Here is a 23793-nt window from a genome sequence, read left to right on the forward strand (position 1 = left end):
ATCCCCACTATCTGTCTCCTTGTGTTACCTTGAGGGTAGGGGGATCATTTGGTTCTCCTGTGGCTGCCTTCATGATAACAGCATTTCTTCACTCCTGATGTTCTGTGCTTTTTTTATGTGCATGTTTGTCCCCTGTGGTGTTCTGTGCCACTGCCCCAACCCAACTCAGTCCCTTATTGTACAACATCTCCCAACATTTCTAAAGCTTAAGCAATGGCATGGACAGTCTCTTAAGTCAGTCTGTGCCTGCAGTGTGGGCTTTGGTCAGTCCTTGAACAGCAGATGTAGGCTTACATTCTTGTGTTTGTAGGTACAGGTTTATGTGCTTATACTGTATGTCTGTGTTTACGGATGTCATATGTGCACACTACAGGATTTGTAAGATAATATTTTCTCTTTTTTAGAAAGACTGGGTGGTTTACCTGGAAACATCAGACAAGCTGTTCCTCTTGAGCTCGAAGCAGTTGTTTGTAACTTTTATTTAACTTTAAACGAGCAACAGTAGATTTCAGTCTTGGAGAAGGTGTATGAGCCCAAAGGGGAGCAACCCAGAGATAATGCTGTAGCTAGAGTTCCTTGCCTAAGGCAAGAGCAGGTATCCTGGGCCTGACCAGTGTTTTAACTGGTTTTCAGAGGCTTTCAGTGATGGTTGCACCACATCTCCTTTTTTCCTGTGCTTCACTGTTACCCCTCCATTGGTTTTGGGGGGTTTAACACACTTTCCTTTTTCTCCCTCCAAATCTTTCTTGTTTTGATTTGAGCTTGTTATAGGCTGGGAATGGAGAATAAATTGTTCCTGCTTTATAAGACTAAAATGCTCTGCTCATGTCTCTTCCCAGTCTTGTGCTGGTTCTTGTTTCTTCCCAGCTTTCCTTGTAAGGGAGGTTTACTCACCTCTTTCCAGCTGGTCTGTGTCTGAACATACAATACCCAGCCTTAAATATCAATGTTTCATCTAGACCTTGCCTTGCATTGCCTTGCAGACAGTGCTGCTGCTCTCTGGGTTGACAGCAACCCTTTCTTTTTTCTTTTATTCAGAATTATTGTTGACTCGTGGTGCTTCCAGTGGGCCACAGGCCAGCCCACAGGCACCCTCAGCATTGTGTCCTACCATGCTGCTGTTCCCATCCTGTACATGACTGTTCACTTCTGTCCAAATGCAGCACTTTGCACTTGTCCCCCTTGAAAAACACATCGTGCCTGGACTCTGTTTCCAGTTTGGCACTTTGAATTCTCCTCCCATCCTGTTGTGCATGCGGTCCCTCAAGCCTGGTGCCAGCTGCACACTAATAAGACGTGAGGCAATTGGCATAATTGCTCGTTGTGGGCTGTGGGCCTTGATTAACAAATCAGGTCAGCAAGAGGCATAAACCCAGTGAACAGGGTGCTGGAATGGCAGTCTCAGAAGCCTTGTTCTCTTTGCTGTGCCTCTGAGTCTGGGCAATCTCAGGCAAGCCATCAGATGTTCTTAATCTCTCTTTTTCTCCTGTGTAATCAGGATAATGATGCTCAGTTTTGTTCTGCAGACTTCTGCAGTCTGTTCTGCTCTGCTGCCCTTTGTGGTAGAGCTTCAGTGCTCATGTACATTTGCAGCCAATGGCTTTGTTACTTCACTCTTTTATTTTAGTACAATAGGCACATTGTCACACATAGGTGATGTTTATTTCAACCATAACCTTCACCTGTCACAAAATATCCCCTTGATATCAATTACAGCTGCGTGCTCTTGTCCTTTGATTTGCTTCATCACTAGTACTTTCAGTCTTGAAACTTCCTTAAACAAAGGAGTCTACACATCAGGTTTGCACATCAGTAAACTCTTTAGGTGAAACTAAATTGCTGCTGTCCAGACAACAGTTGGGTTGTCTGACTTCTTGTCAGACAAGAGGTTATCCACAAACTTACTTTTCATGTTGAAACTATGAGAAACCATGTTTCTGATAGCCTTGAGATATAACTGAACAAAGTGAAGGCTCCAAAGAATTGAAGCTGAAGTTTTTATACTCCCTTTATTTTCTGAAATTCAGCAGCAGTTTCTGAAACGGAAATAGCTTGTATCTGGGAGTGAATCTTCAAAACTTCCTCTCTTCAGCTTTTAGCTGCAAGCTAACCTAGCTTTTTAGATGTGTAAAATAAGTGTTCTGTGTTTTGGTTTAATACTGATGTTAGCATGCAGCTAGCATTGTAGCTGCCTCCTCTCTGGTGAGGGAAAGTATTCCTTCCTTGAGATTCTATTGACTTATCCCAGCTCTCTTCATCAAACACAGTATTTATTCTTCTACTCTTTGGAACCCTGCCTGCCTTCTTGCCTCAGCACTTGCCAAGACCCAGAGGTTGTTCACTGGATACCCACAGCAAATGAACAAGATGAATTCACCTGTAAAGTGTGACACAGCAGGAGCCATGCTCATGGCCAAGCTGAAAGGGTAGTGTTTTGTGTTACCTCTCTGTTGTGCAGCCAGCAGAGGTAAACTTCCATTTAGTCCCAAAGTGCTGCTCCCTTTCCCAGCAGGCAGGACTGAAGCATATTCCATACATACCTTGTTTAGAGGGCTTGGCTGTGCTGTCTGGAGTCAGTGCTGACCCCAGTGAGCACAGAATGTCTCTGAAGTAGCACTGTGAGCTACTGCTTTGTGTGCTGGTGCGTGAGTCATTACAGCGTTTGCGTCTAGATCAATAATTGAAGCAGACGAGGGAGAAGATATTTACCATATAAATTTTGAAGTTATTTCTGCATGAAATCAGATTATTTTTATTTGGTTTTGTCCTAGATAATTTTCAATATGGTTCTAGATATGTTGCCTTTGCAGTGCCCTCTCACTTGCTCAGCAGCCCAAGACCTGATAGTAGAGCACTGTAAGGGGCACTTGGCCTAAGATAGCTCTAGGTTTGTGTTACAGTTCAAAGTATGTTTTGGTCCTGAATATGCACATGGACTGGAAGTATTTATGAATTATTTGCATCTCATGTGTTTTCCTGCCAGCCAATAAAGGGCAAAGTTGAGGCTGGCTTTGCAAGTGTACGTACAGAATGTCCTGACCTGACCCTAAGTAATTCATTTAACATTCATACTAAACCTTTTCCTGAAGGCAATGCTTTTTTTAATGAGGGGGAAGCAAATGTACGATCCCCACCCACCCAACAGTACCTTTTTTGTTGCCACCTTTCTTTAGACAATTTGGCAAGACAGTAAAATACCTATGCACTTGATTTTGTACATCAATATATGGTAGCCATAAAAATGGGCAGTGACTGTTCTCAACAGCAAATGGCTCTTTCTTGTGAATGTGGTGCAGTAACTAAGGGTGAATGATAATCAGGAAGTTGCTCTGCTTCTCAGAGTGAAAACTGTGGCTTTTGGCACCAACAAGTAATCCTCCCTGCACATTGACCTGTGACATGTGAAGCAGTCAGCAACTCACAGCCTGGGAACTGTAAAACAGGTGGAAGATGTATAGTTACTTCCTTGTAAAATGCCTGAGTTCCCTTCTAAGGCTCTAGTTGTTTAAAATACACTATTGCAGTTTAAAAGAAAATGTTGAAAGCTTGAGAAACTTGCAGCAGACTTCAACATATGCTGACTTTTAGGAGCCTGAAGTGCTATTCAAAAGGAATTTTTCCAGAATACAGGAAGTCCATATGTCTGTGACAGTATTCCACTGTTGCTGTCTGTAATAAATAGGGCTGCATAGACAGGTTTCTGTTGGCATTTTAACACTGTGTCAGTTACAATTTCCAATATTAGCATTGATGTGCTTTATATTTCAAAGTTTAGAGAGTATTTAAGGCTATCTAGTGTGCTCTGCCTGTAAATTTGCTCTTGATCTCCCTCTCTTGTCTGGCACATGTTTTCATGTTCTTTGCAAACTCAGCCCATAATTAGCACAATCTCTATGAGCGCAGCTGCCTGTTTAGAGGAGGCCGTACTCTCTGAAGCTCATATAATAATCTTTTGTATGGACTAAATCACACATGGGCACTTTTTTCTTTTATTTGTGAATGCTGTTTAGTAATATTTGAAATTAAGATTTGCTTCAGCTGTGCTATGTTGGCACTTGCATGCAACAAATTCTAGACAGACGTTTAAATAAGGCTGTAAGTGCTATGTTATTGCTTAAACACAGACAACAAAAACACACCCACCCCCTTTTATACTGTGTGAATATCTCCCACAGAACAGAGAACAGAGGTACAGAGAACAGCTGTAAGATCCCATCACTGAAGCTGCCTCTCACCTTGCCTATTTGGACAAGGTGGCATCATGTAGAAGCCTTTCAGTGCAGGAGGTAATCCCAGACACCACCTCATGTGAGACACCTCTCATGTGTCAGATTCAGCAATGGCTGTTTCAGCAGCTTCTTAAATTCTGCTCTACCACTTAGCTTATCCTCCAAAATGAAGGGGAACAACAGAGACAAACTTTGCTGTCCTTGTTCTTGGAACTCACTATTTTGGGGGTCTTGCACCAACGCAGTTGGTCCAGTACCCAATATGAACTAAGTTTGTGCTTCTTCATAAGAAAACAATGAGCTGCTGACAGGCTGGCAAGCCCTAGCAGATGTCACCAGGGGTTGATCTTATTCAGGCATCTTCACAGTGAGATCAGCAGCCCTTGGAAATGGGAGAGTATTGTAAGGGAGCCTCAGGGAAAGGGAGAGCAGGATTAAAGTGGAGAAAACTTCCAGCCTTGATTCCTCTTTCTGGTCTTCCAGGAAGATATCTGTCTCTCCAGATGAAGTGACTTAAGGGCCCTGGGAAACAGGTGCTTCTTTTCCTCCCTTTATACTTGTTTGCAGCTCTTACATGAAAGCTGGTACATCCAAGAGGGCAGCAGGACAGGTGCCCTTTGGCATACAGAGATAGTGGGTGTGGAGGTCTCCCTTGTGCTATCTGGCACTTGAATGAAAGGGAAAGAAACAACAAAGTGCTTTGAGATGATGCAAAGTTAAATGTGGTTCTCAAGGGGGAAAAAAGGGAAGGTACTAAAAAGAGAAAAGATAGGGAGAAGGACAAAAACAACTCAGGACCAGCAGTCTGCAGAGGCTGAGCTGGGCTGTGTCCTGCTGGTCCAGCCCAAGTCATGGTACAGGCCCTGTTCACTGGTGCTTCAGAGCAGGTACAAATATATTTGGGAACTTGGACTGCATGCACAGACAGCAGTGTTCAGACATCTGACAGTGGCAAGCTTTCACAAGGCTTGCTGGAACTGTCAGAGTCTAGTTGGAGTGCTCCATTTCCTGCTGTAACTTGCTGTCTTTCCTGACCCTCCCACAGGTGGTTTGAGCAATTTGTGATGCAGTGGCTGGATGAAAATGAAGATGTTTCCTTAGAATTCCTGCATGGTGCTCTGGAGAGAGATAAAAAAGATGGGGTATGTAGGTCATGCTGAGTGAAACACTTGGTCCTAGATCATTCAGTGCACAGAACCAAATAAAACACTGTAAATTCAGCTATCGTACAAATGGAGGATGTGGCCCTTTCTGCTTGCCAGACAACTGGGAAACTCATTTATTTTCAGACTTTACAGGTCACAGAGAGCTTTTTAATAGCAAGGTACATATCATTCATTTATGTCTGTTCTGCTGCTGTTAATCTGTCAGCCAGTGGCTTGGCGCTCTCTCTGTTTGGAAGAGGTAATTGAAATTGAAAATTGAGGCACTTTGCATGTACTTAGTCATGCAGTGAGAATGTGACCTTAATCCACTGACAGACCAATCTTATTCTTAATTTGCTGAGTATTCCCTATGGAGAGAAGAGCTTTCTTGTTTATTCAGGGACTGTAGTTTGTGATACTAATGGAAACATTCTGTTCAATATCTAAATTTAAAAAAAAAATAAAATTAAAAAGAGCTCTTTACTCTCTCCTTCCTTCCTCATTAACTGACAGACCATGCATTTCATCAAGGGTCTCAGCATCATGCAGCACTTCCCTGGTGCTTGTCATGTCATCACTGGTAAAGGACGGTAAACTTACAACCCAACTGAATTGGCTATTTAGCATCTCTAGGCCTTTTGGAGAGTTTTTTTGACTAATTCAGAGGAAGATGTAGGTTTTGATAAATTTGTCCTGCCTTCAATGCCACAGATGATGGAAACACCCATGAAATGAGTGTGTTTCAGATCTTTCTGCTTGACAGTGACTCTTTGTACTTCTGTTTTAGTTCCAGCAGACATCCGAGCATGCTCTGTTCTCTTGCTCAGTGGTGGATGTCTTCACCCAGCTCAATCAGAGCTTTGAGATCATTAAGAAGCTGGAGTGCCCAGACCCTGTCATTGTTGCTCATTATAATAGGAGGTTTGCTAAGGTAATACCCTCAACGTCCAGATGTTAATCTTGCCTTAGTGGGATGTAAAACAATGTAATGGGTTTTTTGTTTTATTTCCTGGAGTTCTTCTGCAGTGTTAGGGGACAAGTAACAGTGCTCACATCTTGTCTTCACAGACTATTGGGAAAGTGCTGATGCAGTATGCTGACATACTGTCCAAGAGCTTTGAGTCCTACTGTTCCAAGGAGAAACTGGTAAGTTATGCTGAGCTTCTCTTTTGCTCTGGAGAATCACATAATTGTCCTGATGAAACCAATCTCACATTGCACCTGGCCGTAGTGATGCTGTAAATATTTTCAGTATTGTTATCATCATTCATATGCTCTTACAGATTGAATTGTGGCTTGGCCCTGGAATAAAAACAGGTCCTGAAGATGATCTGCAGGGCTTGGAGGCTGTCAGGTCACCTTGAAATTAACTTCCACACTGCCTGAGTTGTGTGTTACAGAGGTGATTGAAAAAACAAGTGGGCACAGATTGCTCTGTAGATCTGGTACTTTGCAGAGATCTCCTATCTGGGTGTTCTGGAACTGACCATCCCATTTCAAGCTGAAGAAAAAATGACTTGGGTTTTTTTTTTAATGTTTGAGTGCTGAAATCTGTGCATGCCCTACCTCCTGTTTGACTCTCTGATCTGGTGATACTTGGAGAAGGGTATTGAGGCACAAGGTCTCTCACTGGTGACAGTGTGTTGGCATCCTGAGCAGTAACAGGCACCTGCTTTTGTCCCTGCAGCCCTGCATCCTGATGAATAACATCCAACAACTGCGGGTGCAGCTAGAGAAGATGTTTGAAGCCATGGGTGGTAAAGAGGTAAGAGAGCTCAGAGACTGAGTGTTGCTCATTCCTGCTGCACTGTTGTTACTAGGGTATGTGCATCATAATGGTTCTTGAGGCCTGCAGTCATGAGAAGAGCCTTGTGACAGCTGGCACTGTAAGTGTGAGGAGACAGCAGTAGCTGAAGACTTTTTGACTATATCTGTGATAAAAAGCAGGAGCAAATATTTTGAAGCATGGAATAGCATGGAGAAGGAAAGAGAAGGTTGCATGTCATGCTCATGTGAGCTGGATGTGGTCATGGCTAGTGGTTTCTCAACTGTGAAGACAGAGAGGTCTACGAACTGTTGACAGTTGAATCATTTTATATGGCATACAATTGTGGCACAGTACCTTTAGCATGAGATGTTCAAAATCTAGTACATTAGAGACATGGAAATAAGAGTTCTGTACTCATGTTTTGAGGGATACTCAGATGTGTCTATTTTTTATGAGATGTTCACTTTTACAGAAATAATGTTTTATTCGCCCAGATCACTATTTCTGTTCTCATATAATCTATGTATCTTTTTTTTTCTCTTCTTTTTTCACTGCTTTTCAAGATTCAGGAAGATGAAGAAAAGCCTGCTGATGCTGATGTTAGGAAAAAATTATCTTCAAGTGCATTTACTTTGGTTGTGTTGTGATAGAGCCTGTGCTATGACCTGTATGCCAAGAGGAGAGTCAGCTTTGCTGATGGACAGCTTAGTTTTTGCCTGTATTGCTTTTCCAAATCTTTCTTGTGCTCAGCGGCAGAATTCTATGAAGTGGCAAAAATCTCGACAAATAGATTTGCCCCATGAGGCAAGGAAAACTGCTGTCATTCTTTCACGTGTCACCTCAACAATACTAATTTCTGAGCCCTACATCAAGAACTAGCATTATATGGTCCCAGCTGTAATAGCAGCAGTAGCTAAATGCTCATTTTTGGGAAAAAAATAAACTTGTGATGAAATGTTTGTGAAGTGGCTTATAAAATTTTAATGCCTGTGCATTTAATTTCCCTTAAGGAAGCAATTAGCTGCTATTTTCTGTAGTGGTAGCCATTAAGTAGGGTTTTCCTATAGTTCAAATTGAAAATATTCCCTGATACTGTATTAAATAAGTGGAGAAAAACATGTGTTTCTTGAAACTGTTGGCTACTTTTCCTAGACCTCTTCTCTGCATTCTGCCCTTTAAAACCTTCCTCAGGAGATGTAAGTAAAGCAAAACAGAGGTAATGAATCCACTGTTTCCCCTGTGCTGTGGAACCGAAAGAAAAAAAAGGGGAGAGAAATCCAGACAATGAGCAATAAAATACACAGGAAGAAATGTGACAAACATGCTAGGAAGCTGGTTTTTGGAAGTGATTTTTTCTTTTCTTCTCAGAGGACGCTTATTGCCCTTCATGGGGCTGCTGCTGATCACCAGAAATAAATCGTGTTGTGTTAGGTGCCTGCAATATTTGCTGTCCCCAGGGGTTTCCTGCTTGGTGACTATGTAGAACATTTGCTTCTTGACTTGAAACCTGCAGGTTCTCTGTTTTGCTAGAGTAAACAAGGTCTTGTCCTAGTTGGAGTAGTCTTTCTGATGCAGATTGAACCTAACTACTGGGTAACAATTAGTGAGACAACAGCTTTGAAAACAGAACTTTATGGAAAATGTATCTGTGGGTTTTATCCTCCTTCAGAAAGGACAGTTTTTACTTGCTGTGGCAGATCTTTTTTATATTCATCTATACATCACACAGTAGCTTGCACAAAACTAAGCATTATCCTGACTACTTTATCCAAAAAGGATCTGCTTTCCTGGGGGAGTAAGAAAGTAGCATAGTTGTATGTCCTGGTCTTGAACTGTTCAACTTTCTGTGTTCTCAAAAGTGTTTTTGAGAGCTAGGTACCAAATATTCCATTGTTGCTCTGGCAGATATGCCAGGTGTACCATGTGTGCAGCTAGACCTGGGGGACTGGTTTCAGTTTATGTGTGGCTTCACCTGCTTCCAGTTCGCAGATCCATCTCCAGCTACAGCTGTAGCACTGCACAACTCTGGAAAGCTTTGAAATATTGCTGCTACCTAGTGCTCTTTTCCAGTGGGTCCACAACCCACACTAACAGAAATCCATATAGCTTACTCCTTTTTGCAGCAAGGGAAATGAAGGGACAGGGCTCATTCATACTCACCCTGCAGTGTAGTGGCATAACATGGAACAGAATTGCCCAGTACTATTTACTGAAATTGTGATACAGTGCCTCCACCCCCTGCCCCCCAATGGTTATGGTACCTTTTCCCTTCACTTCTCTTATTCTTTTTTCAACTGTAGTGCTCAGAGGGTACAAAACAGGGGAAAAATTGCCCGACATCTCTGGTTTAATGTGTTGACATCATGTGATCTGTGAACATTATTAGTCAGAAACAATAAGGACAACAGCAAAGATTTAGAGAGCTCTGTGTGGAGGGATTCTCTTGGGTCTGTGCTTGAGAACTCAAAGCAAATATATTTATGCACGCACATACATATGTGCATACACAGAGAAAAGTATCTTAAATTATTTTGGGGAATTATAATTAATACTTGCATTTCCCTTTTGCGCTGTGTTGATCTCATGGGATCAAAACAGTGTCACCATGACTCAGGAGCATTCTCAGACATCCCTAAAGCATGTTTTGGAAAGGCAGTGTTTATGGAGTGGCAGATAGCATTAAAAGCATAATGAACAGTGGAATTGGGGGGTGAGTCCTGGACAAAAACTGGATACATGAACATCTTTTGAAACCTTTGATTCATCTGAATCATCTCCAATACACCCACAGAATGGAGATAATAATTTAGCTCTGTGCTAAAGTGGGCTACATACATTCAGTGCTAGTGTTTGCCTGAACTTGGCCCATTTATTTAATTATTCATACATTATCTAATAAAACCTAATGTGTCCTGCATTTTCAACCCACCTCTGCAGTTTTCCAGCAGAGTTCAGCCTGCAGTCCATTATTTTGCTTAGCTTTTCATGAGTAATGAACTCATGCCACTGAAATTAAAAGGCGTGGTACTGCATTGCATACTGCTGGAGTCTAGATGTACTGTGAAAAACTAGTTTAAAACATTTCTACACCTTTTTTCCCCAAAGTTAAGCATGTGAGGTGAGTATCAGAGACAAGCACTGCCTGGGGAACCCAAGGAATTAGCTGCTGAGTAGCCACATATTGTCATCACACAGTTTTCATGCCTTCGGTTTCAAGCTAATCTGCACAATTAAAGCTTCAGGAAACTCTCCTCTTAATGCTTAGCCAGAGTTAGCCCACATTTTAAATCCTGAGTTAGCCACCTGAATAACAAATTGCGGACAGCTTAGAAACAGCCAAGATTTAATAGCAGTGTTCTCAGAGGATTTGCGGTATCCACTCTTTGCTCCTCTTTAGCTTCCCACATGCCATAGCTAAGGCCATCCTAGTATTTGGGAAGTTGGCAGCTGTTGTTTGGATTCAGTGCAGGTCCGTAAAAGGGGGCTGGACCTGGTGAGCTCCCTGCCTCACAGTTACCTCTGCAGAGTGGACCTCCCAGGGGCTGGTGGAGGGAGGCAGAGCAAAAATCAGCAGCTTCAAACTGGAGTCAGATGTACTCCATAACTTGCATAAAGCTAAAATAAGTTAGCAGAGCATTTACCTGCTGACAGGTCAGGTCAGACCTGATGATTTCAGTGTCTCTGCCTTTTAGATGTGAAATTATTAACATCTTCACCCTTGGAGAAGGCAAGAGCCGTATCTGTCCACATACACCAGCTACTGAGAAGCCTTTCAGTTCTGGTCACTTGCACTTCACCAGTGAGTGTAGAAACCAAAGAAGAACTAATGGCATCTCTTGGAAAACTTGGAAGTCCATCACAGCAAATTCTTAGACTCAAGGCTTCTGTTTCATGCATGAGAGAAGCAGGAGATCAACCTAAATTCAAGTTGATAACCCCGTGCTGTAAATGGCACCACTCAGATTAGCAGAGAACTTGAGGTTTCAGCCCTAAATGGGCTTGGATGAGACTTTGGGGCCCAGGTTCTCTGAAATACCAAGTCCCAAATCTTTGCAGAAAATTAACAGAGCCCTGATTTCCTCCCTGAAATTTAAGTACAGGGTTAGCTTTTCTTTCTTTGAACCTCAGTTTTCAGTGTCATACATTTAGTCTCAAATACACAGATTTGACTGGAATTGAAACACTGGCTCAGAGATCAAAAGCCACCTCACTGTGGGTACTGTCCCTTTTTTTTTCCACAGGGAACTTTTCATTCTTCCTCTGAATTATGTCTGATACACCCACAAAAAGGAGATCATAAGCCTGCTCAGCTCCAGCTTCCCACAAAAATGGTGTGGATGTGACATGTGGCAGTGACCCAGCTGCCTAACACTGCTTTCTGCTTTACCAGCCAGATTTATCATGCAGTCCAAGTAGCAATTCCTGCTATCAGTGATAGCTGATATGCTTAGAATTCATTGCTGAGCAGCAGCAGCAGTACCAATGCTGGTTCATTTGAGCACTGTTATCAGTGCTTCACCACATTGGCAAAGAATAGTTTGCAGTTATACCACATGCTACATAGCTAACATGTAATTTATGTGTAGGAAACAGTAGTACATACCTACCAGCCCCTTCCTAATGGACTTAAATCACCCTCAGGTAATTCCCTGAAATTTCCTTCCTAAAGCCAAAGCATTCCACAGCCTAAGCATTTATGTAATGTGTCTTATGTGGACTCCTTCTCCACAGTAGCAGTTGCTCAGAGGACAACAGCTTTTCTAGGATGGCAGAGGACTTGGTGGATACTGAACCAGTATGCTTACCCACCAGGGTTTGGCTTCCTGAGGGTGAGGCTGGGCACCTCTAAGTTAAATCTGGGCAACTGTCTTGCCAGATGCACCCAGAGAGCTGTGAGCTGATGTTTTGGAGGAATGAGAGTTCCTTACCACAGGTAATGGAGCTCATCCCCTTGGCAAAGCATTGTTCCAGCTGTCTCTTCTCGCAGTACTGGGATAGCAATCAGCTGTTCTTCTGCTCTGAGGAAGATCAGTTTGCAGTCAACGAGTACAATAGAAAGGGGAAGCTTAGAGTAACTCCATGCCACCTCACAGGAAAATAAATCATGAACCAGGGCAATAAGCTGTTCATCCTGACCTCAGACATCCTCTAGACTGTGCATCTGGTAGCTTATAAGAAGTAAATTGTGAAGAACAGGTGTCTTGCACCAAATTCTTCTGGCTTTTTTTTTTTTTCCAACTGGAAAAGCAGTTAGTTGGAATGTTTTGATGAGTCTTGAACTGGTTCTACCTCAAGTCTGTCAGAAATGGCCAAAATCAGGGGACAGTTCTATGCCATTAATTGTAGATAGCAAATCAGACAGCTTGTGACTCATTGTGCCTTTGGGCCGTGGGAGGGAAGGATTAATGTAGGAGCAGGAGAAGCCACCACCACCAGATGCTGTTTTTGTTTTGTTACCTACAAGCTTGGCTAGAATGAATGCTGATTGGCATGACATTAGCATCCTTCTGCCATCACAGAGCAAGGGTGTTAGAAAGATAATAGGAAAACAAAATCACTTTAATAAAGGAAAAATAATCAGAGGTAGCAATGCTTAAAATTATAAGGCCTAAGTAATCATCATTTGCTTGGTCGTTGGTTCTTAGTTTAATTACTTTTAAAATTCTGATCCAGGAGTTTCATTAGCACAGGTTCAAATGCGTAATAGAGTCAATTTTCCATGCCAGCTTACAACAGGAAAGTGAACAGATCAGATTCCAAATCCCCTAAGGCTTGGCTTTCTCTGACAGATGCTGAGGAACATGAAAAGGGCTTTGGCACTGAATTTAGAAATGGGAACTCCCATTGTGTGCAAATCCTATATAGATGGATATGCTGTAAAAATCTAAACTGATTTATACCACTGTACTGGTACCTGGCTCATTACATCTGTAAATAGATGCTCTGCCTAAGGGGTAAGAGCTGAAGTTCTGAATGCCAAATACTAACATTTCTGTGAGCATTTTATTTTACAAACATCTCGCCTGCCTGCATACAAAGGCAAATCTGTTTTACAAGTTACTTTTTCAGAGCAAGTAATCCCAAAGCATTCATCATTTGTTGTTAGGTGTACAAACAGGTAGGTTGCTCAGAAGTGGCTCTTTTGATGCTGGAGGGATGACTACAGCTGGAATACAGGGCACTGTTCCATGTAAAAACAGGTGGCTTTGTGCTGATAATAATGGAGGAAGTACTTTCTTACAGAACCTGCCAAGGTGTCGACAGCATTCACATAGTGCTTGGGGCACTTCATTTTTGTTTTTGTTTTCTGAAGTCTTCTCTGAGCACTTGCATACAAAAAGCTGTCTGGCTCCATGTGAGAGCAGAGGTACATTTGCTCAATACCTAAAGCTGAGATGGTGCTTTCCCAAAGCAATGAGTGCACAACAGCTGCTGCCATTATACTGTGGCCAGATTTTCAATATCTCTGGGGTCCAACTTTCTGAGAGTAGAGGCTGGGTCAGTCTTCAGCTGGAATACTTGGCAGCCGGGTGGAAGGTGAAACAGCTTCTGTTAAGATCATACACAAGTAAATAGAAACCAGTGTGAAAAGCCCTGTCTCATTCTAAACTTAGAGGGGTGAAATGACCCATGAGCTGAAGATACTGCACAGTACTTGATTTCTCTGCCTAGGGAGTTTGGCTACAGGGAGTTCACATGCACTTTATTTCTCAACTTTACCAACCTCAGGAAGGGCATTGAAGGGTATTGGAGCCTGAGGAAATCACTTACTGCTTTTTAGGCAAATATCTGTTGATAATTTCACAGCTTCTGTAGCAGCAGCAGGCAGTGGAGGAGAGCATCCCAGCTGGCAGAGTCCAGTGGGGATAGTTCACCTGCTTATTAAGTATAGCCTCAACAGTGAAGAGAAGCACTGCAAAGGACAGCAGACTGCCCTCTGGGTTCAAACTAAATGCTCTTTTTCATCTGCAGTTGGATGCAGAAGCAAGTGACCATCTCAAAGAGCTCCAGGTGAAGCTGAACAATGTTTTGGATGAGCTGAGTGCAGTGTTTGGTAACAGGTGAGTGTTATGAGGTCCTTGTCCTTGAAGCATTCCTTTCTTTTGTCTAATCTTATTCAGTCAGGTTAAAAAGAGAAGAGAAACTTCCTGTGAACTGCATTATATTTTTCTTTTTGTCCTAAATTCATTGCCTTTTAAATAGTGAGACCATCTAAAGAAGTGAGAAATATTTTTAAAGTCTTTCTCTTCTGTATTGCTCCGCTTGGAAAATGTAACATGGAGATCTCTCAACTGTGAAATGTATTTGACTTACATAGAGTGATTTTTTTTTTTATTTTTTTTCTGTAAGTAGTGCTTGTCAGTAACAGAATTGCCTACTCCTTTACTGCTCAGAAAGCAGTTTCCAGCTTAGCATTTATGAAATAACATTTATGTTTAAACGTTCTGCTCTAAATGTATGAAACAGCTGACTGATTTCTGATTGTTAAATGAATATTGGGATAAGAAGAAAACAGGTCTGGAATTTGAGATTGACTTGTTCTAATGCTGCAGCAAATGGTGTTTTCTAATGTTTCAAGGAGAGGAGCTCTCTAAAATATTGCCAGAGTAATTGATAGCAATTAAGTTTTATTACAAATCATGTTACCATTTGCCTGAGGATAAAAGTGTGCTCAGCTTTATAATAATTTTGTAGTGAACTATAAAAGATGTCAATTAAGGAAAATCTAAAAATGCAGAACTCCTAACTGATCTTCAGAAACAACCACTTCTCATTACAAACCCCATTCATTTCATATTTTACTCCATAACAGGATTAATGCAGGCATAAACCATAGTGTAGCTTGGATATGGGCAAGGCAAAGCAAATTGTACCAACTTGGCCTCCTGGGTTCTACAGATTTGCAGTATTTATGACTAAAAAAATCATAGTGGGATTTGTCAATGACTGTTTGGATTTCAGCACAGAGAGCTAAGCAGGGAGATAAGCGAGGAGTTCCCAATGCCAGTAATGGATGCTGTGGCAAGAAGTGGAGAGACTCAAACTGTAACTGAATTGAATCAATAAGGTTCATAACTAGATGGAGGGTGAGTGAGAAATCATAATTAGGAGGGTGATTTTTTTTTTTAATCTGAGTATTGCCTCCATGGTGTTGCTGCTACAAAACAATTAAGGTACAATCTTGACATTTGCAAATATGATTTAAAGAGATTACCAGTATCAGCATAGTTACTGGGAAGTGTTTTAGAGAGATGAGCCAGGAAGAGATTTAGCCAGTCAGATGGCTCAGATGCTTTGTTCATTCCTTAACAGTAGCAGGGAGTGAAAAGCAGAGCTGCAGTTTTACTGTATAAGCAGAATCTTCTAAAGGGTGTAAACTTAGAAGATAAGACATATATCTGCAATATTCTGTGCAGAGTCTGTAAGCAGTTGCTCCTACAAAACTGTGAACACCTGATGCTGCAGATCTGAACTCCTCTTCATCTGTGTGATATAATTGCATTTGCTGAGAAGGCAGCACATGTCCAGGGAACCTCACCACCTTTGAGCTGAGAGAGGATTTTGTCTGGACACAGAAGTACTTTCTGCTTTAAGAGATATCATAGAGAACAGGAGTCTTGGAAGGGTTTATATTCATGCAAGGCTAGCTGTTGTTCTGTCCCTGGAGGCTGAAGGATTGAAGAAGGGAATTCCTGCAGGAATCAGGGAGCATCAGTCCCTGTCTGACAGCATAGGTGAGGTCATTTGTTAGCTTGCTGCTGCCAAGGACTCCTGTCAAGCTGTACATCTACACAAGCTTCACTTTCAGGTGAACCTGTTGCCACAGTAACTGATTTATTATTTTTCATAGAATTGGTAACAGTTTGAGCTCATTTTTTATCTTTTAAGGCACTGTTATTTTTTATCCCTGGCTGGGAGGTTTAAAGCATCTTGAAGTGGGGCCCTGCAGCTGACGCAGTATTTGGGAGAACTGTGGGGTGGGATTAGCCTGTGGCAGAACAGGAACTGTCAGCAGTACAGGAAATTTTTGTATGCTCTTTCATTTGATGTGATTTAAGTCTCTGGTTAAGCTGACAGTGTAGCCACAACTGACTGCTGCAAACCTCTTTCTGCTAGAAATGGGGAAGGCAGGAGGCTTCACGGAAGGAAAGCTCTGGAATTGTTCCAGTGAGAGGCAGGCTAGAAGTGAGCAAAAGGGACTGAGAGGCTGGAGGTGGCAGTGCAGGAAAGGTGACCAGGTGGAGAAGGAAGGTGAGAGTCACGGGGCAGAGCAGTTGTACAGTAGCACCCAACCCACGGGTGTCCTGGGTGGCTCACATACCAGAAGTTCAGGTCGTATATGCAGATGTAAAGCTGACTTCCAGACTAGTGTCCCTGCTCTTAAAACTTTACCCTAGCTCCTAACACTGGCTTATCTTCCTGGTTTCAAGCTCCTGTGCCATTAGTGGATAGTTAAATGTCACTTGTAGTGCCTGTTGTTATTAACTGTTCTTTTAAATGTCAGAGCATTTTCCTTTATTTGCTGAATTGATTTGTTGTCAGCTCTGCTGATCTATTCATAATTTTTAATCATTGCATTATTTAATTTTGAACCTCCTCTTAGCAGGAAGAGATGGAAAAGTAATGGTGCTTTAATGCCTTGTGTGTCACTTCATTACAGGGACACTGCTCATTGCACAGCTGAGCCCCACATCCCAGTATGAAACTTGGCATGGACTGTATGGCAGTGAACTGGTTTAAGTTGGTGCCTGCCTTCAAGCTGTCTCTGTTATTTTAAAGACTTAGCCTATGATGGGTCATAACCAGATTTCTGCTGATGGACTCCTGGGTGCTCGGAGCTGTGCATGCATTGTGTCATTGCAGAAAAATGGAGAAAGCAAGGATACAGCAGGGTGCTTTGACCTAAGAATAACAGTGTTTCTTGGAATCAGGAAAGGGTAATTTCTTTCTGCAAGATGAATGAACAAACTCTTCTCAAATGTGATTGTGTCTCGTATTCAGAGGTGATCAGCTGTGTGTGGGTGGTGGGCATAAGGAACTGGAGAACATGCCCTTTGGTAATAAATGCAGTAAAGAAAAGAGCAGCAAGTCTCATAAAGGAAGAGTAACTGAGTGCATGGTTTATGAACTTGCAATATTTTACCTTGTATCTCTGCCACTGATAATCTTGTTTTTGCCTCTCTCCTATCTGTTCAGCTTTCAGACTCGTATTGATGAGTGCGTCAAGCAAATGTCTGATATCCTCTGTCAGGTGAAAGGGACAGCAAATTCTGCTGCTAATGCCAGAAACACAGTTGCACAAGATGCAGATAATGTCCTGAGACCATTGATGGATTTCCTGGATGGAAAGTAAGGGAGTGTTCAAACATATGCTACACATACAGTTCATTGGATTGGAACAGGAATGGGGCGGAGAGGAAAACAGCTCTGTATTCTTGTATTGTTCTTGAGGTGTCTGGTGTCCAAATTTTGTAGAAGAATTAATAGCTTTTCTTCCCATATCTGCTTCTCACAAGCCATGGATAGCCTCTTCAGCCCTCATTCCGTGCCAGAGCACACTCTCAGTTCTTTTTTCTACCTCTGGCAATTAAAGTAACCAGCAAAACATGCTACTGATCAGGTAGTGGAAAAGTCTGAAATTCTAAAATTTGTAGCTGTGTTTTTTTTTTCCTATAGGAATTGTACTGTAGCCATTTAGCAAACAAATTGAAAACAGTGCTTACATACTTGATACATGTGCTACTCAGTATCCCAGTTGTGTTGTGTTAAGCATGTGTGTTCTGGTCATACCCAGTTCTCTTCTGACTAGCAAATAAGCTTCTAAACTATCTGATTGCATAAGCTTGAGCTATTGTTTTCATTACCTGTTGCCATTAATACCATGCAGCATGATTCAGCTGTACGGGGACAGCTAAATGTGGCTAACTGGACATAATTTTTGTCAGCCAAGCCTTGAACTACAAAGAGAAATAATTTTTAATCATTGTACAAGTTAAACCTCTTGCTGATGCACAGTAGTTCTTTATTTTGAAAGGAGTGGCCATCAGTTTTCATAATAAATGCTTCAAGAGATGTGAAGCTTTGCCAAGTTTAAAATATAGGGGGTTCGGTTGCTCTTAGCGTTGATTATCCCATCTTTGCTTTGGGTCACTGTGTGCTAAGTGACTCTCTGCAGCAGTCATTACATCTAGGAGCTTTCTCATTTGAGCGTTTTCCATGCATGCCTTCATGAATCCTGAGAAACCAAACCCCTTTGTGCCACTGGGAACTTGTTATTCCTCAGGCTTGTCATCCAGCTGTGGAGCAAGTAATTTTGATTATGTTAATCTAAGCCTGGATTATTTTCTTTCCTCCTTTACAGAAGGAGAGTATTTTTTGATGCTTACTGCATCCCCCCCGCATCAGTCTTGTCCCTGTTTGGTTTTGTTCATTTACTGTCTAACCAGCTGTGGGAAGAAGGGAAATTGGGAGAAGATGTTACACACTGTAGAAGAGCCAGCTGTCACCTGTGCCCTGCTACTGGCCACAGAGTTCCTGTTCTGTAGCTCTCTTAGTGTGATCAGTAAATGCCAAAGTCCAGAAAAGGAAATTCTAGTGCTTTGTGGCCTTTTTGATAGCCTGTACAATAATAAAGGGAGAAAAACTAGGGAGATAAAGCAGAACTTCTTTATGTTAGAGCAGACAAACATATGGCAGTTGATTGGTGTTGAATGCAATCATAACAAAATATGGAGGAGTCCAAGTAATGCTTCAGGGGAGTTGTAGAGGTTAAAGATTTAGAGACTTGAGCAGCTATCAGAAGCTGTCCAGGAATTTCTGCATAACACTCTGGGAAGCATTAATTTAAGGCTTTCAACATATATCCTTATAATAACAGCTTGAAGTTAAAACTTATTATTCTGTATTTATAATTTTTTCCTGTATTCTCTATAAACCTGATACATCTTTTTAAGGGAAACCTGTTTGATGGTACCTGCTCTTATTTGGATTATAAATATATTATTCCCAACCACCTATCACCAGGTGACACCTTCTGTAATCCCCAGGTCAAGAAATAGAAATCACTGAGTTCAGAAATATCAATAATCCATTTGGGCCATTGTCTCTAGTGCTAGAACTCCAAGGTTGAGCAAAGGCTATACTTTGTGAAAAAGGGAGACCCTTAAAGCAATCATTATAACTGCTTTGGATAAGGCACTGGTTCTTTCATATACATCTCCTCTGTCATTTCATATTGCACTCTTTGAACTTACTCAGTTCCTGCTCTCTCCCTGCAGCCTGACTTTGTTTGCAACAGTTTGTGAAAAGACAGTGTTGAAGCGGGTGCTGAAAGAGCTCTGGAGGGTGGTAATGAATACCATGGAGAAGCTGATTGTGCTGCCTCCTCTTACAGACCATACGGTAAAGCATTTTCTTCTCCCTGACTCATACCAGAAAGTGTTGCTATTGCCTGTGTAACTCATCTCCCTGACCTAATGAGTCATCTCTCCAGGTAAATTTGGCTTCTTGAGGTTGGAAAAACATGTCTGTAACCTAGTAAAGAAAGAGAGCAGCTCTCTTTATGGTAGGGTTGCAAGATACAGAGCAAGCTCTAGAAAAAAAAAACAATTAAAATTCGGCGATCCAAAAGGAATTTCTATCCACTGTGTGAACTCTTGTTGGTTAGGGATTTGCAATCCTCTAAGGAGAGCTGTGTGTGTCTGTGGGATTATCAAGCCATTAGTATTGTGTTCATGGCATTAGGTCAACACCTGTAAGCACTTTTGCCTAATCATCTATTAGTCGAGTGTCCCTCTGTACAGATGTGGTTAATTTGAGCTTGATTATTAATGAAGACATCCCCTGTTTTGCTCCCCAGAAGTCTTTAACATCAGTATGGCAGGATATCTGTCTGTGATGTTGGGGAGTTGGAAGTTTGTCCAGATAGTTTTCCTTCCAAGGAAGTCTTTTGTGTAATTGTTCAGCTCTGCAGACTTGCTGGATGAATATGTGTCATGAATGTAGTGGTGCTTTTAACCATAGATTAACTCTTCCCCAATTTTGAGAAACCACAGAAACTGATTAAGTATCAGTCACAGATGCCCAGCTGCTCTGGGGGATGACACTCAGTTGGAGGCATTGTGAAGTTTGGGCTATAACCTCATTATTTACAGATGATCCAGAACTTCTTTTCATCTCTCTGTTAAACTTCCAGTCTGTGGCTAATTTATGCAGATTTATGTTTTTTCCCAGTGGTGGGAAGAACAATAATGGTTTTTACTATTCAGCAGTTCCCTCACGTATTTTGACTGGACTTCTTGGGTTGCAGTGTCTCGGGAAGTGATGCAAACCTGTCTCTTGCACTAGGTGTTTCTTACTCTGAGAGGGAAGGCCCTTGTCTCTGGCCTTGATGACAACAACTTTAAAACTGTTGAGATGCACTGCGCTGTCATACCTATGACCATAAAATTAGCCTAAGGCGTAATTTGCTAAAGATTGCTTTCTCTGAGCTCATATTCAGAGTAATCATTTCTGATTGCCTTTTTAATTTATAAGGAAGAAAAAGAAAATTAATTTAGGAGGATGAAATTTCTTTCTCTTGGTTGAATCGCTTTTAATAAGGAGTCTTTGGGGACAGGTGCTAAAATCATCATGTAAGAGCAGCATTAACGTGACCCATTTGGAATGGAATCAGTGAGATCAAGGGCCTCAGACAGAACTAGGGAGGAGCTGCTTGAGCTTTATACTTGCTAGTTTTGGATTTCAAAGGCAGAGTAGGAGAGTGATTCAGTGCTTGTATCATGAAGGAGGCAATAACTGCTATCAGCCAATTCTTCCAACCTGCGGGATGTTACTGTAAGCCATTTAGACTGTTCTTCACAAACAGTTTCTTGTTGCCATTACTTCAGTTTCAAATTGAGAGGCAAATAGAAGCGTATCCTCAGTTGTCTGAGGTTATGCAAAATGCTCATCACTGGATGGTAGCAAGGAGGCTGAACTAGTCCAAACTGGAAAAGAGTTGCAGTTTCAGAAGGAGAGTTGTGAACAATGCAGTGATTCAAATGGCCTTGTCTGTAGTCCTTGAGCAGGGAGCCTGTGGTGAGGCTAGATGAGCTACAAGGAAAAAGAGCTTCTTCCACTGTTCTCTGGGTTGTAGCAATTTATTCTGTCACCACCAGATTTTCATTATTCCCAGCAGTGAAGGCTGGAGGGCAAGGCAAGGCAAAACTCAGGGTTGTCAGCATGGGCAGAAGCAGTAGTTTCTCTTTGCTATTCTACTTCTCTGCCAAGCACCTCTTATCTAATTTTGCTTGCTTTTTTTTTTTTGTTGAAAGCACATCAGACACAAATAGCCTCAGGCACTGCAACATACTTTCCTCCCAACCCTCAGCAAAAGAAAGCCACAGTGGTGCCTCTCCAGGTTTGAAGGACCACTGATGGGGATTTCCCTCCTTAAACTCCTCTTAAGCTCTTAAGAAGTAGGGGATATTCATGGCAGAAAAAAATCTCTTTTATGGAATATTTTCTCTTTTTCTGTAAAATTGCTGGAGGTGCAGAAGTGGTTTTGATGGTGATCATGGCAAGCATCAGGTGGAAGTTCCCATCACACTGCAGTTTGTCTCACCTGTCACTTGCATGACCTTGGCACTGCGCAGTGCTTAAAAGCCATTCTCTCGTTCCACTTAAATTAGCTCCTGGAAAATTTTGTGCAGGGGTGGGGCCCAAGGAGGAAAGTGTCAGCTACTGCTTGTGAAGGATCCAGTGGGGACAGGACAACTTTTTCCAACCTCCCACTCTAATGAACCTGAGCTGTGGGTCCTTCATGACTTTCAGATGCTGGAGCCTCTCTGAGCATTGGCCACCTGTGGCTTGTGAGATTAGTAACAACATGATCTCCCATAACTCACCAAGTAATTCACACCTCCCTAATTTTAAGATTAGCTTTTAATTAAACACCTTCCATCTTGGTTGAGTGGATATCTACTTTGGGAGTCTTTGTTTCAGGGTTCAGTGCACAACACTTGGGGATATTAACAGGTTAGTTACATATTTCTTTCTTACTGCTTGAGTGAATGGATGAAACTATACCATACAATCAGTGACTAGTGAGGTCAGTGAAGAGTTGCTTAGTTTACAGCCAGATGATTCCTCTGGAGCCTCTCCTTTATTTATTTCACACAGTACACTGCAGCCATTCACAAGAGGCTCCATTTATGTTTGTTCCTGCTCTGCTTTTTTCTATTTGTCAGACTTCTCCTCACTAAATGAGAACACGGTCCAGGATAAGAAGTAAATTTTCTTTAAGCTGAGGACATGTGACTTCCAGACCGTCTGTTCTTCAGGCTCATCTGCCTGAGCCACTTCAGAGCTGTTTTGTGGTGGAAGAGAGTGTGGCTTTAAGAGGTTTTCCGAAACCTTTCTTAACCTGTGTTAGTTTAAATGAATCCTCTCCCTTGTGCTAGCTAGGAGCAGAAGAGTTTAAGGCTGCCTCTGTGATGAGGAGAAAAAGCTTTCGTAGCCTTGAATAAAATTATGGTCTGTGAACTGCACGTGTCTAGATCTCTGTACTGACAGGTAATTATTTTCCCCTTTTCATCCCCACTTTTAAACCTATTTTGTCAGTGATTAATACACCACAGTGGCAAAAAAAAAAAAGTCTTTTAATGTATGCAAATGAACATTGCCAGATATGATAGAGTTTTTTAAATGAACTTAAAATGCTGTTAAAAAATTATCAGATCTCATTGTTGTTGAATGTAGGAATTGAAAAAATTATGGGAAAGGAATGTACAATAGCAGATGAAACTTCCTTTCACTGGTATATCTCAGAAAAATAAGCCTCACTAATAATATGTTTTACAAAAACGGATTGGAATCCAAAAGACTTGCAGTAGGCTTTTGTTTCCCAACTTTGTCAACTGAGCAGTAGGACAGTTAAGCTTTGGGGGTTTGAGCTGCTTGGAATATAAATCAGTGCAGTTCTGTTGGCTTGTAACAATTAGACTTGAGTCAGCTGATGATCCTTCTCTAAATGCTTTCACTGAGGGAGAAAAAAGCATCAGACCATTAACAAGGAAATTAAAATCTCTGTGTTGTGGACTATAGGTGTGTTTCTGTTACTGTAAAGTTTAGGAAAATACAGCTAGTATTATGGGAAGAGCCAAAAAAAACAGCACGAAGGCCTATCCCCTTTCCAGCTATGTTTGCCACAGAGCTAATCATGATTCATAATAAGGACTTAATTTTTCCTCATTTCTCTCCTTGTCTTTTTACTCAATTCCGCTGTAGGCAGCTTTTCTCAAAACTACCTGATAGTTTAAGTTTAGTTGTTTTCATTCCCTGGAATAAGTGCTGTGATGCTGTCTGTAGACCTTTGTGGTATGTTTTTCATTAATAAATAACTTTTTTGAGCAGTATGGCATCTTGTTTACAAGAATGCCATTTGGCAGGGGAAGGAGCTGTCCAGATTTTCATTAGGTGTTACCAGCATTGGTGACAAACTCGGTGTAACGGTAAAATAACTTCTCCTTGCAGACGCATTGACAGAGATTGTCACTGATTGATGAGGATTTTCTTAGCATGCAAGAAATGAGCAGTTATCTGAGCAGCTTTGTTCCATGAAGCGTATCCAGTCACTTGAGTATTGCTCAGTGTTACTGGCCTGCCCTCC

General features: G+C 41.7%; 1 protein-coding gene across 12 annotated transcripts in view; it reads left to right on the plus strand.

The window, feature by feature from the left end:
* UNC13B (unc-13 homolog B) overlaps positions 1-23793 on the plus strand; it is a 209623-nt gene that overhangs the window by 168489 nt on the left and 17341 nt on the right. For all 12 annotated transcript variants that reach the window (XM_032675045.1, XM_032675049.1, XM_032675046.1 and 9 more), the window contains 7 exons: positions 5275-5371; positions 6162-6305; positions 6443-6520; positions 7062-7139; positions 14115-14203; positions 17340-17492; positions 19421-19544. In XM_032675045.1, the coding sequence (XP_032530936.1) occupies positions 5275-5371; positions 6162-6305; positions 6443-6520; positions 7062-7139; positions 14115-14203; positions 17340-17492; positions 19421-19544 (763 nt within the window). The remainder of the gene's footprint in view (positions 1-5274; positions 5372-6161; positions 6306-6442; positions 6521-7061; positions 7140-14114; positions 14204-17339; positions 17493-19420; positions 19545-23793) is intronic.

This window comes from Chiroxiphia lanceolata, chromosome Z, assembly GCF_009829145.1.
Source record: "Chiroxiphia lanceolata isolate bChiLan1 chromosome Z, bChiLan1.pri, whole genome shotgun sequence".
Taxonomy (NCBI): Eukaryota; Metazoa; Chordata; class Aves; order Passeriformes; family Pipridae; genus Chiroxiphia; species Chiroxiphia lanceolata.